This window comes from Bison bison, unplaced genomic scaffold (genome assembly GCF_000754665.1).
Source record: "Bison bison bison isolate TAMUID 2011002044 unplaced genomic scaffold, Bison_UMD1.0 scf7180017864276, whole genome shotgun sequence".
Taxonomy (NCBI): domain Eukaryota; kingdom Metazoa; phylum Chordata; class Mammalia; order Artiodactyla; family Bovidae; genus Bison; species Bison bison.
This window is the reverse complement of record NW_011494848.1, coordinates 597051-614897: the sequence shown is the minus strand read 5'-3', so window position 1 is coordinate 614897 and position 17847 is coordinate 597051. Positions and strand designations below refer to the sequence as shown.

The following is a 17847-nucleotide window of genomic DNA, read 5'->3' as shown; positions in this document are numbered from 1 at the left end:
TCTGGGCTCCAAAATCACTGCAGATGGTGATTGCAGCCATGAAATTAAAAGACGCTTACTCCTTGAAAGGAAAGTTATGACCAACCTAGACAGCACATTAAAAACAGACATTACCATAGTCAAGGCTATGGTTTTTCCAGTGGTCATGTATGGATGTGAGAGTTGGACTATAAAGAAAGCTGAGCACCGAAGAATTGATGCTTTTGAACTGTGGTGTTGGAGAAGACCTTTGAGAGTCCCTGGGACAACAAGGAGATCCAACCAGTCCATCCTAAAGGACATCAGTCCTGGATGTTCATTGGAAGGATTGATGTCGAAGCTGAAACTCCAATACTTTGGCCACCTGATCCAAAGAGCTGACTCATTTGAAAAGACCCTGATGCTGGGAAACATTGAGGGCAGGAAGAGAAGGGGACAACAGAGGATGAGATGGTTGGATGGCATCACTGGCTCAACAGACATGAGTTTGCATGGACTCTGGGAGTTGGTGATGGACAGGGAAGCCTGGTGGGCTATGGTTCATGGGGTTGCAAAGAGTCAGACATGACTGAGCGACTGAACTGAACTGATTGACTTCATAAAGCATGGATTCCTTTATAAGTCATCATATGTTGTCATTTTTAGTCCCTGTGGCTCTTTAATTTAACCTAAACTTTTTCTTTCCCTCTTTTCTCAGCCAGAAGTCATTGGTTCTGCATCACTTCCTTTACGAACTGTCATTCAGTCTGAGCTGCTTTCTTTCAGTGACCAGCTTCCAGTACAACAGGAGAATGGTCAGACTCCTCTTGGCCCCATCAAGGTAGGTGGATACACATTCAGGTAGTCAAGCATTTATGGAGCACGTATTACTGGCCTGGCCTGAGAATGTAGCAGTGAACGAGAAGATCAGCATCTTAACTTTTGCGGCTTATGTTAAAATAGGATAATACAGGTTCTGTGAAGGAGCTAAAGGGTGTGCTATGTGATACCCTGGAGGAGGGCATGGCAACCCACTCCAGTATTCTTGCCTGGAGAATCTCATGGACAGAGGAGCCTGGGGGGCCACAATCCATGGGGTTGCAAAGAGTCAAACACAACTGAAGCAACTGAGCATGCACACACATATGATTGTAAGTACCTGGGAGGAAATTGGAGATGGAGAGATGTCTCCAAGGAGGTGACATTTAGGTGATAATTGAAGAATGAGAGGAAGAGATCACCAAGTTAAAAGCACGAGAAAGATCATTCCAGAGAAAAGAAATGCGAAAACCCTAAAGTGAGAATGGGCTTGACTTCTTCAGGGAACAGAATGTTGCCACAGGACAATGATCCAAATGGGAGATTGGCTAGACAGGCAGGAGTCATATTGTTCAGAGCTTTGTAGTAAGAGTAAAGGTCTTAATTTTATCCTAAGAGCCAAGAAGAACATTGAAACAACCATGAAAGTAATACCTGATTTACATTTTAAAAGATGGCCCTGTGGAGAATATTGTAGGGTACAGGAGGGAAAACAGTGACTCGATTGCATCCAGAGAAGAAGTGATTGATGGTTAGGATTAGAGAAGTGGCAGTGAACAAGGAGAGAACTGACTGAGTTTGTGCCTGGATACCGAATGTAATTCATCAGAGCAAGAGTTCTTTCCTTTTATTCAGAAGCATCAGTTTCTTAGGTGGAAGAAATTTTTTTTTTTAGAGCTTACCCTAATCATTTCTTTAATTGAAGTATAGTTGATGTGCAATATAAGTTAAGGGTGTACAGTATAGTGATTCATGCTTTTTAAAAGTTATATTCCATTTATAGTTACTATAAAATATTGACTGTATTCCCTGAACTGCACAATATGTCCTTGTTGCTTATTTTACATTGTACATAATAGTTTGTGCCTCTTAATCTGCTGCCTCTGTTTTGTTCTTGCCCCATCTCTTTCCCCACCACTAATTTGTTCTCTGCATCTGTGGGTTTGTTGGGTTTTTTTTGTTGTTATATTCACAAGTTTGTTGCATTTTTAGAGTCCACATATAAGTGATACAGTACTTGTCTTTGTCTGACTTATTTGCCATAGCATAATACCCTCCAAGACCACCCATGTTTTTGCAAATGGCAAGATTTTTGTTCTTTTTTATGATTGAGTAGTATTCCATTGTTGCTAAGAGTCAGGCACGACTGAGCGACTTCACTTTCACTTTTCACTTTCGTGCATTGGGGAAGGAAATGGCAACCCACTCCAGTGTTCCTGCCTGGAGAATCCCAGGGACGGGGGAGCCTAGTGGGCTGCCGTCTATGGGGTCGCACAGAGTTGGACACGACTGAAGCGACTTAGCAGAAGTATTCCATTGTATATACAACATCTTCATTATTCATTCATCTGTGTTGGATACTTAGGTTTCATCCATATCTTGGTAATTGTAAATAATGCTTTTATCATTGAGGTGGGTGTATTTTTTCAAATTAGTGTTTTTGTTTCTTTCATCTGTGTATCCAGGAGTGAAATTGCTGGATCATATGATAGTTCTATTTTTAGTTTTTTGAGACACCTTCATACAGTTTTCCACAGTGGCTACACCAATTTACATTCCCATTAGGTGGAAGAATTTGAACGTGTGGCTTCAATATAGCTTTGTCCTGGTGGGCTTTTGAAATCATCACAGCCATGCTTAAAACATTTCCATGACTCCTTATCACCCAAAGGATAAAAGGGCCCCTCGTATGACCCCAGACCACTGCAGCTATCTCTCTTGCAGCTTCCCTACCAATAGCCATGTCAAACTCTGTAAAGAATTGCCAAGGTGTTCATGCTGGTTTATGCATTTATGCTTTTGTTCTTGATTTTCGTGCTGCTTCTCCTTAGAAGCCCTCTCTGCCCTCTTTCTGGCCTTCTTAGTAATAAATACCATTTAAAGACTTGTTTCACTTATCATTGAAAAAAATGAATATCACATTATTCTTCCCCTACCAAAGTCCTGTTTTTTTTGCTTTCCTAGTCCATTCTGGACTCTAAGGTTTGTAATCAGAAAGGAATAATAAATAGAATTGATGGACTAGAAATTGTTTCTATCCTGGCTTTGTTGAGAGAAGTACTGTTCTAGATAGATTGCAGTCTGTATTCAATAGAGCAAAAGAATTTTGCTGTGGATTTCAAATAAAAGGTACAAGTCCCCATTATCTCTAGTAATTCAGTCTCATAAAATAGTGACCATTTTCATTTGTCATTTATCCCACATCCTTTTTTACTTTTTAACATTTTTAAACTTTGAAAAATAACTTCAAACTTAGAGAAAAATTGCAAAAAACAGTACAGGGAACTCATATACTCTTATTACCTGAACTCAGCAATTATTCTTCATATTTGCTTTATAATTATCCACCTCTTCTCTCTCTCTTTTTGTGTCCTTCCCCACTCTGTCTCTGTACACATACACAATTTCTTTCTGAACTATTTGAGACTATGTTACAGACATTAAACCTTTCTCCTTGAATTCTGTGTTGTTTTTCCTAATAACAATTAGGAAAATTATTATTCTTGGGCTTCCCTGGTGGCTCAGCTGGTAAAGAATTCTCCCGCAGTGCGGGGGACCTGGGTTCGATCCCTGGGTTGGGAAGATCCCCTGGAGAAGGGAATGGCTACCCACTCCGGTATTCTGGCCTAGAGAATTCCATGGACTGTATATATAGTCCATGGAGTTGCAAGGAGTTGGACACAACTGAGCGACCTTCACTTTGCTTCGTAATAACAAAGGCAGCATCATACATAATACTGTACAGTAATAAAGATCAGTTTAACAGCAGTACTATATTCTATCTATAGGTCATACTCAGATTTCACCAACTGTACCAATACTTCCCTTTGTAGCATTTTTTTCCAGTCCAGGATCATCTGTTACATTTATTTATTTTTAATGAATCAAATTTTGCTTATTACCTTTATTCATATGATATGTAAGGGAGCTTGCATGTCTTACATGATATGTAAGATAACAGGGTAGCTGATTCCGAAGAAGGGAAGAACCTTTAAACAATTAATTAACCTCAGTTTACATAATAGTCTTATTTGCATAGCGAATAGGTAGGCTTTGATTATAGGCCATTTTTTGCTAAGTCACTTCAGTTGTGTCTGACTCTGTGTGACCCCATAGACGGCAGCCCACCAGGCCCCCCTGTCCCTGGGATTCTCCAGGCAAGAACACTGAAGTGGGTTGCCATTTCCTTCTCCAATGCATGAAAGTGAAAAGGGAAAGTGAAGTTGCTCAGTCTCCAGCCCTCAGCAACCCCATGGACTTAAGCCTTCCAGGCTCCTCCGTCCATGGGATTTTCCAGGCAGGAGTACTGAAGTGGGGTGCCATTGCCTTCTCCGATAGGCCATTAACAGTCATTAATAAAGTGAAACTGTGTTAGAAATACTACTTGGGTTTGTATTTCAGACTCAAGAACCAAACATCTGTTGCATTTAAATGTTGTATCTCTCTAATCTCCTTTCGCCTGGAACAGTTGTGCTGCCCTTCTTTGTCTTTTAGTACTTTACTGTTTTTGAAAGTAAGGCCATCTCATTTTCCTTGTTATGGCTTGTTAGATACACCCAGCATTTAAAAGTGGACATTTCATTTCCAAATACATGGGCTTTTGTTTAAAGTATTGTTAATAATAATATCTCATTTTATTATTAATTTCTCATCTAAATGCTTTCTTCTCTGCAATCACTCTCTGAAAAGTTTTTGGGGTTTTTTCCCCCAGTAATAAAGATACTTTATTACCTTTGATGAGACTTTTGATGCCTAAGTCAAAGATCTCTCTTGGTAAATGTCACATTACACTCGAAAATATGTGGATTATTTTCAGATATCTTTTAATATTGATTTCTAATATAATTCCACAGTGATAAGAGAACAGACTCTGATTTCAATACCTTTAGACCATGAAATTTTTGCACCTTGTTTTATGTCCCTGGATATGTTCCAGTGTCTCCTAATTTATAGTCTATGGGAACATGAATAGACTTTGTATCCTACTATTGTGTGGAAATTATATAAATCTTAATTATGTTTATAGAAAAAGTAAAGCCAGTTAGTTTGTACAGGGTCCTCCATTTGGGGTTTATCTGAATGACTTATTACTATGATAATTGAAAGGATATGATTTTATATGATTTTCTAACTTCACCATTAACTCCACCCCCCCCCGTGCATTTATTAATTGGCATTCTATACAGAAGAGTTGTCCCTTCTCCCTTTTTTGTTGATAGTCATATGGACTCATGGATTCTGACATTATTAAAAAGCTTATAACTCACTACTATTATTATTCATTTTGAAACTCAAATTGTCCTCTATTTGTCCAATGGGAGCCTCTTCAACTGAATTCTGTCCTTACAGTATGTCTCCATTCTTTTCTGAGCACTTCCCGTATTTTCTGGCACAGGATGATGTTGTAGGCTCATCTTGTGTTACTGATGAATTATCTGCTTTTCTTAATCCTGATAAAGTAAGGCAGTCTATTAGTGAACCTACTATTGTGATATTTGAGTATGAATTAATTTATATCCTAACAATCTGATGCTGCTTCTAGCTCCAAAATTCTGATTCCGATTCTAGAAGATATCCCTATTAACTTTCTTCCTTTTATGTTTTCTAGGTAACTGTGGAGCTTGTTTTAGATAACAAGGATTTCACTGGTGTCAATACAGAGTTGAGTAGCAACACCCAACGCACCCCACTTAGTGGTCTTACAAATCCAGATAAGACACTGCCAGAAACTGTTCAAGATGTTACTTGTACCAAAAATCCACAGACCCTACATCAAATTCATGAAGAAACTGTAAAGAAAATGCAGAATTTGATGCTCCCCATCCCAAAGTCACCTAGCCCTTTTATACCAAATTCTTCAACCTTCATGGCAGCGCCAGCCTCTCATGATTTGGTAAATGAGATGAATGGGTCAACAGAAGAGAGTGCTTTGCTATTGCATGTGCTATTGATGGTGCCAGATGGAAAAGATTTCGTTACTGGAGAATCTGAGAAACAACCATCAAGCAATATTTATTTAAATTGCAAACTCTTCAGCACAGAAGAAGTCACCAGATCTGTCATTGCATGGGGCACAACAAAACCAGTCTTTAACTTTTCTCAGGTAACTTTGTTCATGTCTCAATGTTCCATATGCATTAAGGATGAAGATGGGAGTTGGGGAGGGAAGAGAAGTATGTTTCCCAGATCACAATTACATTGTAAAGGAAATAGAGAATGTTCAGACTGGGGCGGGGGGACTTTTATCATTATCTGGTGTGTATATCCAATCCCACTATTGGATGGAAGGAAGAAAAGACATTGCCAACATTTTGAAACATTTTGTGTCTTTCTTTCTTTCTGTTCTGTCTGTTTATATGGTTCCTGCTATTTCTTTTGCCTGAATTCTGAGTTCTATTTCCTTCTGTTTCCTCTAGGACTTTGATCAGTTAAACTTTTCTTTTCTGTTTCTAGTCTCTCATTCTTTATTTTTCCTTAGACTTATTTATTCCTCCGCTGATTTAAATACTCATCTTACTTGATTTCTCAATAGAATTTGATGCTATTGCTTAAATTGTTTCCTCCCTTGATTTTTGTGGTTCTCTCCACTCATTTTCCTTCTGACTCAACAGCTGTTCTCCAGTCGTTGAGCTAGTAGGAAACCTAGGTAAAGGACTGTGACCCCAGCACTTCTCCATCTCTCCTACTTCTAATTATTAGTATCCCTGTTCATTACTTTATGCTTAGCATTCTCCAGACCAACCCTCTTTCCCCGTGGTCACCATCTACTCCCATAGCTTCATTTGTGTGAAGATGACTTCCAAATCCACACTTCTTTGTAGGCCAGGCATTTCCCTCTGGTTCCGGTTCTCTGTGTCTAACTGCCTTCTGGTCGTCACCACCTAGATCTCTCAAGAGCCCTTTCCTCTTGGCACCTAACACATCCCCTGGCAAATTGCAGGTATTCAATAAAGTTGTGTAAATGGAAGAGTAATTCAGATGTATTCAAATCTGAATTTATTCTTCCTTCCAAATCTGTTCCTCTTCCTCCTATCTGCCCTAATTCATATTATAATTCACTGAGAAACCCAACCAGAACCTAGAAGTTGACCTTGAGTCTTTACGTAATGACTTACCAAATCCAGTAGATGCTACAAACTTAATTATCTCTGGAATAAATTATCTTATCTCTACTCCATTGCCACTGCTTTCATTCAGGCCCTCGTTCCTGTTCCAGATAGCTCGACGACTGTCCTACCTGTTTGTCTCTCTCTGTCCATTCCTTCTTCTGTGGACCAGCAGTAATGATCTTTCTAAAACACTAACCTGAATATTTTACTCCCCTGCTTAAAACATTTCAGTGATTCCCCATAGCCTTCAGGCTAGAATTTGGATCCTCATTTGGACTATAAGACCCTGCCTGTACTTCTCCGGTGTCCTCTTCTCTGCACACTAGATAGTTCAGCTGTGCTCAACTACTTGCAGTTTTCTAAATATCCTCTTTTCCCACCTGTGCCCCAGAAGCCCTGTCTAGATGAGCTTTGTCATCAGAGAATTCATGCTGTTTCGTATTTGGCCTTTATGTGTTTGTCTCTAAACAAGGCTATGGCTTTAGACTGAGGATACAGAGTGGGTTTTATTTTGATGTCTTCAGCTCCTAGCACTGTGCATGGCAAATAGGCTTTTAGTAAATGCTTGTTAAATAAAAGTTAATACTTTGTCTCAGATGTGGGGTTTGGTTTTGTTTTTTGGTTGTCCCTCTCCCCAGGTGATTCCTGTCTCTCTGTCTTCCAAATGTCTGGAAAGGCTTAAGAACAATGTGATGATAATTGAAACTTGGAACAAGGTGCGGAGCCCAGGACAGGACAAGCTTCTCGGGCTGGTGAAACTCCCCCTCCATCAGTTTTACATGTCATTCAAGTAAATAAGACCTTTTGAAGTATTCTTTTTTTACATTTTTAACTTTGTATGAACTTGAATAGGAGTATTTGCAGTTTGCAAACATATCCAGCCCAATAATTCCTTGGAGGACTTTTCTCAATTTCACTACATTTGCTGCTCTTTCTCCTAGGTTATTGCAGTCATACAGATACTGCTTTCTATGTTTCAGGCCCTATGCTAAGAACCTTACATACATCAAGTCCTTTAATCCTCACAACAACCCTCTCAGGCAGGTAAATTTTATTTCCCCTGTTTACAAATGAGGTAACAGAGGCACAGGAAAGTTAAATATTAATTTATAATATGTATTAAAGTAGTGGAACCAGGATTAGAACCCAGCGAATCTGGCTCTCTAGTCCACTCCCCTCACCAAGAAACTCAGCTGCCAAAGTTTATCACCTCACATAACTGATGGTTTATCTCTGTCACAAACTTTAGTTAGTATTGTTCGGATCAACCATTTGTAAGATTTCTATACTGAGCATTGTCTTTTAGACCTTCAGATTTGATTGCTGTACCTCATTTATCACTACTCAAACTTAGATGGGATATTGATTTATCTGCAAATCATTTCCATCCTCAGTATAAACTGTTCAGTTTTTGTTTCAAGGTACTGATTTTTAATTATTCTAGAACTGACCTCTTTCCTAACAACCTTCTCATGGTTCTGTGTTTTAAATGCTGCACCTAACACTTTGCAAAGAGCCCTATTGTGGGCAGTGTCTCACTCACATGAGCCTTTCTATAACCCCAAGAAGTATTATCATTATCCCCATTTTACAAATGAGGAAGCTTATCATTTAACTTGGAGATGTCAGCCTCTCTGGCTTTCTTTTTATCATCCGTAAAATGAGGGTGATGACAGATATCCTACCTCCTTCTTGGAGCAGTTGTGAGGATCCAGTGAGAAAATAAAGGAATAAGCCTCTAGTGAACAGTTCAGTACTTACATGATGGTAACATCGGGAAGCCTGGTCAGGCTAAGGCGTTCTGCTGGAATCATGGATGTCGTTGTCAGCTGTAAGCATTTGGCTTTTTCCCCTTTTTTGTTGTGGTATTAGACTGGTCTGATATTCCCGTTTCTTTTTCATTTCCTTAGACCCCTTTTATTTCATTGCTGAGTGTGTAGAACAGTAATAGCTATCAATTACTAAGCACTTATCATGTTGGCATTTTATATCAGTTATCTCAGTTTAGTCCTAACAACAGCCCTTTGATGCAGGTTTTCTTACCTACAGTTTACAGATGGGGAAACACTTTCAAAAGTTATACTAATTACTTAGTCATACAGTAAGTAAGAGGCAGATGTAAGATTCAGCATGGTAATGAAGAGCATTTAGACTTTTTTCTCATCTGTGAATAGTGAAGAATAGCAACATTTGCCATGTTAGAAGGATTAAAGAAACTAAAATGCTTATGACATAGTAAGTACTCAGTAATTAGCAGATATTATTTGTAATATTACTCAAAACTTATCTGCTGGACTCCAAAATTTATATACTTTTTCTAGTTGACCACACTGCCTACCTCTAAAATATGCTCTTCAGCAACCCTTGGGGCCATGATAATACAGAGATAAGTTAGACACATCCCTTCCCCTTCAAATTGCTGCATTTGTAACTTAACCTGCCTGTCATTTTTACTTGATGGATTACGGGTAGAATCCTATTTTTTCAAACCACCATTACTTTTCTAGTTGTAGGTCCATTTTTAACAAACTGAGAAAACAAATAAGAAATGAAGCAGCTCTATGACATGATTGATGATTGTTGTTTGCTGATGCACAATTTCTCTCTCTTTAGAGATCCCAAGGTTTCTCGCCTGCTGCTTGATGCTCGGTATCCAGTTGTTGCTGTCGACAGCTACATGCCTGTGATTGACGTGTTCTCAGGCCACCAAAATGGGAGTCTTCGGGTCTTTTTAGCTATGGGCTCTGCAGATCAGATAATAGCACTACAAAGATTAAAGAATGAAGAAGGAACACTTACTCCCTTCAGCCCCAGGCCAGCCCATTTCCTGGACCAGCCATCTGTAGCTTCTGTTGCTATGGTAGTGACCAAACACTTGATTGTTTACAAAAAACATAATCTTATTTTAAGGCTTACAAGGTGATGCTTTGATAATTGGAGTGAACCTAAATCTGCCCTAAAAAAATATAGTCTCAATGAAAAAAAGAAAAGGTAATCTGGGGGAGAAAATGGGGATGGGGTAAAGAGTGATCCTAAATGTAAACCAGCAAAATATTCTGTTTCTTGACCAAATCCATGTTGCAAAGTTTTCAAGTGACATTCTTAACTTTTCTACTCATAACTTAAAAGTAATTTGTTCTGTGCAGTTGTTCAGTTAAGAAAGCACATTGACATACTTTATTGTGTTTATTCTCTTATACATGAGGTAGGTCATTGTCATTCTCTTTTTTTAGGTAATGAAACAGAATTAGAATTTATGTTACTCATCCAGGGTCACGTAGCTGAGAACGGGAGAATTGCTGTTCAGACGCAGGTCTTCTGACTCTTAAGTCCACTATATCACGTCCTCCTGTATCTTACGTTTGATGTCTTTACTAGAATAGCCAAATCTCAGTCTCCACTGTATGTTATATTTTTTAAATCTGAATCTAAATGACAAATTGATTGCCTCTAGCAGAGAAAGAACTATTAGGAAAATATCTATTAGTAGGCTATTATTTATTTGTTATGAACTCTGAACTTTTTCTATTTTATATTCATGTCTATCTGTAGATAATAGTGGAGTTAATTTAAAAATAACATAAAAGCACAAATAAAGCTCATCTCTTTAATATTCCCAAGTTTTTTTTAGGCATTATGTGGTCCTCACATTGCAATGTAAACTTAGATTTTGTTAAATTTCATACCAAAGGTTAAAAAATGTTACTGTGAACACAAAAGAAGTCCTTAAAGGTTCAGTTCAGTTCAGTTGCTCAGTCATGTCTGACTCTTTGCAACCCCGTTGACTGCTGCATGCCAGGCTTCCCTGTCTATCACCAACTCCCAGAGCGTACTCGAACTCATGTCCATTAAGTCAGTGATGCCATCCAACCATCTTATCCTCTGTCGTCCCCTTCTCCTCCCACCTTCAATCTTTCCCAGCATCAGGGTCTTTTCCATTGAGTCAGTTCTTTGCGCCAGGTGGCCAAAGGATTGGAGTTTCAGCTTCAGCATCAGTCCTTCCAATGAATATTCAGGATTGATTTCCTTTAGGAAGGACTGTTTGGATCCCCTTGCTGTCCAAGGGACTCTCAAGAGTCTTCTCCAACACCACAGTTCAAAAGCAACAATTTTTCGGTGCTCAACTTTCTTTATAGTCCAACTCTCACATCCATACATGACTACTGGAAAAACCACAGCTTTGACTAGACGAATCTTTGTTGGCAAAGGAATGTCTCTGCTTTTTAATATGCTGCCTAGGTTGGTCATAACTTTTCTTCCAAGGAGCAAGCGTCTTTTAATTTCACGGCTGCTGCCACCATCTGCAGTGATTTTGGAGCCCCAAAAAATAAAGTCTGACACTGTTTCCATTGTTTCCCCACTTGCCATGAAGTGATAGGACCAGATGCCATGATCTTCATTTTCTGAATGTTGAGCTTTAAACCAATTTTTTCACTCTCTTTCACTTTCATCAAGAGGCTCTTTAGTTCTTCGCCTTCTGCCATAAGGGTGGTATCATCTGCATATCTCAGGTTATTGATATTTCTCCTGGCAATCTTGATTCCAGCTTGTACTTCATCCAGCCCAGCATTTCTCATGATGTACTCTGCATATAAGTTAAATATGCAGGGTGATAATATACAGCCTTGACGTACTCCTTTTCTGATTTGGAACACAAATACAATTGTTCCTGCTTCTACACTCGGTGTCTCCTATCCAATTCAGTGTCTGCAGAACTGAATTACTATAATACTGCATGGTTATATTAAGAAGCTGCTATAATTCTGAGGGTTTTTTTTTTTTTAGCCTGTACTCTTCTTCTCTAGAGAATCAAAGTACAAGTTTTCTGCTTCCCTAAGGAACTTTTTTGAACAGCTGTCACTGACATATGCTTTTAGATTCCAAGGCAAAGACCTAATGCAATCTCTGTTCCACATATTTTGGGTTAGTAGTTAGACACTTAAACACATAAAAATCATACAGTCTGACCCTTATCTGAATCCTGAATTCCCCTTTGGTGAGTATTCCCAATAATCACTTATCTAGTGTCTGCTGAAGCTGTCTGGAATTGAGGAAAAGAACACTGGCTGTGGAGTCAGTCTACCTGAGTTCAGACCCTGGTTCCACTGTTGCTGGCTGTTAAATTAATATTAATAAATGCAAGGCTCAGAATAAGTAATACATACATTATTGTTATTAGAAGTACCTTCAGGAGCAGTGTATTTACTACCTCTCCACTAATAAACACTTGGTGTTACTCCTAGTGTCATTAAAAACAGTAATTAATGTAATTAATACTTAGCTGCTTCAAATATGTGTTCTTTATCCTATTAAGGAAATAGCCTTCTATTCTTAGCATACAAAGAATCAGAAACATCTGATTAAATTTTATCAAATACCTTTTCAGCCTTTATTGAGGTAGTCACTTTTTTCCTTCCTCTGTTAGTGCATTGGATTGCATTTATGGATTTCCTAATATTGACCAAGTCTCACAGTCTAGAGTAAATGCTCCCTGATCTGATTACAGTGAGCAGTTGTGAGATTTATACACAATGAATATTAAGTATCTGCTTATTTCTTCATCTTTTCTCAGACTATACAGATAATAAGCATGAACACTCTATACAAATTACTCTTTAAAGCTCACCAGCATCTCTGTTTCGTTTCATAGGCAGGGGACCATGGAAATGGATTGATGGAGCACCACTTTGAACTCCTTGTAGACAAGGTTAAAGGGCTTGCCCCTCTTCAGGCCACAGTCTGGGGAGAAGCAGATTGTTATGTCCAGTACTACTTTCCAGTTCAAGACTCACAGTCCAGTGTGCTGAAAGGACCTGAGTTCCTTGAAAATGGTAGGTTTGGGAGATTAGGCCTTCTTATTCTTCTGTAGCTCTTTTATTGAATATACTTAGAGATTTTTCTTCCTGAGTGAGTCTTGTGTTCCTCAGTATTTCTAGTCTTACCTGAGCAATGCAGGAGATACCCTGAGTTTTTGCTTTTCTTAAATTGTTTTTCGTAACATTTTATTTTGATTTGATTTCAAATTTATGGAAAAGTTGCAAAAATAATACAAAGAATTCCTGTATACCCTTTACCTGAATCCATCAATCATTTATATTTTGTCTCATTTAACATCATTTACAAGCCTATTCACTCTTACTATTAACATACAGTTGATTCTTATTATCCATCATAATTATATCCTGTAAGGTCATCAAGAGCGCTAAATTAAGAGAATACTGAACCATTGTTACTAGGGGAAATATGTACACATACGTATCTCACATAGATCATAATCTTAAATCCTAAAGCAACTTACCGTGGTGGATTCTAGTGTCTTTATTTTACAGAAGAGAAAGCAAGGTTCAGAGTGTTAGTGACTGCGGCCACCCTACTAACAAGTGCCAAGGTTGGCACTTAAACCCTGTCGAGCTGGCCTTAGTGTAGAATTCCTGCACTACACTGTACTGTCCCTTACTGTCTCCAGCCTCTGGTCATCTCTGAGAGCTCAGACGAGCACAAAGTGTCGCTTTGTTTGATTGCAGCTGGGAATGAGCAAGTTGGGTGACTCAAATTTTCTGTCATTCTGAGCATGTCCTTAAGTAACTGTGAAAGTGCTGCCAGGATTAGTTTTGAGGTTCAAATAATGGACTTGTACCCAGGATATATAAAGCACTCTTAACAAATCAGTAATAAAAAGACAACCCAATTTAAAAATGGGCAAAGGATCTGAATAGACACTTCTCTATATAGAAATGGCTAATAAGCACATGAAAACATGGTTAACATTATTAGTCACTTGGGAGATAAAGATTGAAACAGTCACAAGGTACCGCTTCATACTTGCTGAGATGGCTATATATATGTTTTTAAATAGATTAATAAGTACTGGTAAGAAAGTAAAGAAAATAAAGTGCTGGAGCTCTCACACACTGTCCACCAACAAAGGAATCTCTTCTGTATTATCATGGCACCTTAGGGGACCATAGCTACTAAGGAAGTGGACCTTGGTAGGAGTAATGCAGTCAGAAGATACAGATTCTGGTTCCAATCTGTGACGTAGTAGCTCTAAGACCTTTGGATTGACTGTGTAACCTCAGGGTACCCATATCCTCATCTGTGTAGCAGGAGAAATACCTGCTTTCTTTGCTCCTGGAGAAGGGAATAGCTACCCACTCCAGTATTCTTGCATGGAAAATTCCATGGACAAAGAAGCCTGGTGGGCTACAGTCTAGTATGAGGATAAAATTGAATAATACTGGATATTAACATTCTTTCTTATTACATTTAAGGCACTTAATGATGTGTTGAGTTATTCTGAACTTTTCTTTTCCAAAGGAATCACCCTGAAGCCTTTTAGATCTGCAGCCACACTCTGTGTTCCAGACCCCGTCTTTAACAGCAGACACCATCACTCTCTCCTGTTGCCAGCTGAGGTTCCAGTGCAAAGGCTCCTGCTTAGCACCTTCTCTGCGCATGGGCTTGTCCCTGGAGGTGGAGTCCAGTTTGAAATCTGGTGCAGGTACATTATGCGTAATCCATTCCTGTGCCTAGGAAAGAAGTGCACAGTCATAGAGCATCCTTCCCTTAATTAGCCCTGGTTGAACTGTAAGCAAAGTGGCCCCTTCTGCCCTGTTTAATATTATTTAGAGGAGTTTGGTAGTGCCTCTTATCCAGCTTTTACCATAATCTGTTAAATTGTTGGGCTTTTGGGAGCAGTTTGTATCTCTTGCTTCTAACCACTACTTATATTTGGAAGAGAAGTTTTCATTTTTATCTCCTACTGTCACTTAACATGTATTAGTCACCTTTCTTCTGCTTCTCTTTTTGCCTTACATTGTTCAGGCCCTTGCTATATCATGCCTCAATTATTGTAATACCCTCCTAACTGGTCTCTTCACTTCTAGACTAGTTTCTTGTAATCTGTTCTTCCCACCACCAGAAGACTAGCCTTTGTGAAATAATAATTCCATTCATGGCACAGAACCACTTGTGCTGCAGGATGGATGTTGTCAGGAGAAGCTACTCCCAAAGGGCAAAGCCAGATGCTGATTCCTCAACCGAAAACCTGTGAGAAGCTGGGCTTTGTCTTGAACACAGAGTATAATTTATGGGGTTCCTCCTGCAGGTTATGGGCAGTAAATCCAGCCAGACACAACCACAGCTGCATACCTACCACAAATACAGAACAATCAGGCTCCAAAGAAAACTAGATACTGAAAGCTTATCCCTGGAACAGACTGACTCATTCGTCCACCTAATTCTTTGAACTGACAGCTTGTGCTTTTGTGGCTTACAGATACTATTATCCTAATGTGAGAGACCAGATGGTCGCCAAAGGAACCTTGCCATTATCAAGGATCTGTGCCTTGGTGACCATGCAGCACCGTGAGGACGGGGGCATACAGACCTTTAATCTCCCTTTAACCCCCAGGCTTGAGAATAGGAAAGAACTGAGGAACCAGTCATCAGGTAATTGAAGACATCTACCTTTCCCTTTCAAAGGCAGGATATGTGAATATCCCTTTTCCCTCTAAATTAGTGATTCTTCACATTTTGTGGTACTTACCCTTTTAAGAATTTGATAAAAACTGAGGCACGTTCTCTTAGAAAATGAGTAGAATACATATTGCAAATTTTGAATATAATTTTAGAAAATTCATAGTTATATAGACTGTGTACATAAATGTTGCTTGTCTCATCTCACCTTTAACTTCAGTAGCATTTGACAAGCCCTCATGACACAAATCCCAAGTATTATGTAGGTATACTCAGAGAATTATTATTCCAAGGCAACATGATGTAGGATTGGAAGAAAATAGCATGAAGTGGAAATTCACTGTGAGGGAGGAGAGAGTCAGGATTTAAAGTTAGAAGGGATTAGTTAGAATTGGAGTTTTGAATTCTGTCCTAATGGTTCCAGCAAGATGACCTATCCTTCAAATACATCATGAATAACTAGAATGAGCCTCATAAATCAAGTTACTCTTCCCTCTTCCTGGACAGTATCTGCCCAAAGGCTTTATCTTGTTATATTAAGATTGAGTTGTTCCTCCTGACCCTCACTGATCAGCTTGTTCTGTTGTTCCTTAAAGCTTTCCCTGGGGACTTCTCTAGTGGATAATAGATAAGAATCCACCTGCCAGTGCAGGGGATATGGGTTTGATCCCTAGTCCAGGAAGATTCCACATGCTATAGAGCAAGTAGAGCCCAAGAGCCGGGACTGCTGAGCCCACATGCTGCAGCTACTGAAGCCCGTGAACCTAGAGCCTGTGCTCCACAACAAGGGAAGCCTCAGCAATGAGAGGCTTGCGCACCGTAACTAGGCGGAGCCCCCACTCTCTACAGCTAGAGAAGGTCCACATGTAGCAACTGAGACCCAGTGCAGTCAGAAATAAGTAATTTAAAAACAAAGTTTATTTTTAGTTTTGGCTGCACTGGGTCTTCGTTACTATGTGGACTTTTTCTCTAGTTTCAGAAAGCCGGGGCTGCTCTTTGTTGCCCCCACAAGTGGGGGCCCTGTTGTTGCAGAGCATAGGCTCTGGGGCACATGGGCTCAGTGGCTATAGTACTTGGGCTTAGTTGCCCTGCAGCACATGAAATCTTCCTGGACCAGGGATCAAACTCATGTCCCCTGCATTGACGAGTAGATTCCCAACCACTGGAATACCAGGGAAGTCCAGGAGAATTTTTATTAAAAGATGGCATGTGAAGGTGTTTCAGGTGGTGGTGGTAGGAGGGTGATAGAAATGTGTGAGTGTGAAAATCTTTTAAAGATTTTAAAAACAAAGGTTAGAGTCCATCTCAATTCTATAAAAATAACTGGGATTACGTTCTGCCTCTGTTAGTTATGGGATTTTTACAAGCCATTGAATCTCTGAGCCATAGTTTTCATAGATATAAAGTGAAAATTGTGACTTATATTCTGCTTTATTAATCCTAAAGTACAATAATATAATCTGGTTCTGACCACAGACAGATTGTTTCACTGCTGAGGCCCCTTACTGTTCATTAGGATTATACTGTTTAATCTCTTCCTTCCTTCCTGACTAGGACTTAGGGTTTGGTAGAACAGAAGATTATTTCAACCAACCATTTGATTTTTCCTTTCACCCTCATTCTTCAGGCTTACTGGATGTGGGCCTAAGGTACAGGCGTACTCCAAGGACAGCAGAGGGAGTTCTTGCTGCCCGAACTGTCTCCATCTCAGTCCAGATTATCAGAGCCTGTGGTTTACAAGCAGCAGCCAAGTAAGTTCACCTTAGAAAAGCAATTCTCAAACCAAACCTTTCTCCACTGCAGTCCATGTAATTTGTGATGCTCAGATAACATAAAACTTCCTTGGGTACAATCTTCAGTTTATTAACCATAATTCTGCTCTTTTCTTTTTCTCTTAAGAAAGCACATAGGAATATAAGTGAATAAATCACTTGCACATGTTGCTGTTTTAATTGTTATTAGCAACTTAGTTCCTTGAGCTTGTCCAGCAGTTTATCCTCTACCCTGCTGCTGCTAATGTTGAGTCACATAAGTCATGCCCGGCTCTTTACAACCCCATAGACTGTAGCCCACCAGGCTCCTCTGTCCATGGGATTCTCCAGGCAAGAATCCTGGAGTGGCTTGCCATTCCCTTCTCCAGGAGATCCTCCCGACCCGGGGACTGAACCCAGACCTCCCCTGCTGTAGGCAGATTGCCATGTGAGCCACTAGGGAAGCCCTCTACTCTACTCACCCCTTAACCCAAGGTCAGACCCTATGCCCT

General features: G+C 39.5%; 1 protein-coding gene across 3 annotated transcripts in view; it reads left to right on the top strand.

The window, feature by feature from the left end:
* The window catches only part of C2CD3 (C2 calcium-dependent domain containing 3), a 128615-nt gene that overhangs the window by 50446 nt on the left and 60322 nt on the right, over positions 1 to 17847 (top strand). For all 3 annotated transcript variants that reach the window (XM_010848851.1, XM_010848852.1, XM_010848853.1), the window contains 8 exons: positions 677 to 799; positions 5606 to 6100; positions 7745 to 7896; positions 9720 to 9966; positions 12757 to 12937; positions 14424 to 14607; positions 15385 to 15557; positions 17212 to 17335. In XM_010848851.1, the coding sequence (XP_010847153.1) occupies positions 677 to 799; positions 5606 to 6100; positions 7745 to 7896; positions 9720 to 9966; positions 12757 to 12937; positions 14424 to 14607; positions 15385 to 15557; positions 17212 to 17335 (1679 nt within the window). The remainder of the gene's footprint in view (positions 1 to 676; positions 800 to 5605; positions 6101 to 7744; positions 7897 to 9719; positions 9967 to 12756; positions 12938 to 14423; positions 14608 to 15384; positions 15558 to 17211; positions 17336 to 17847) is intronic.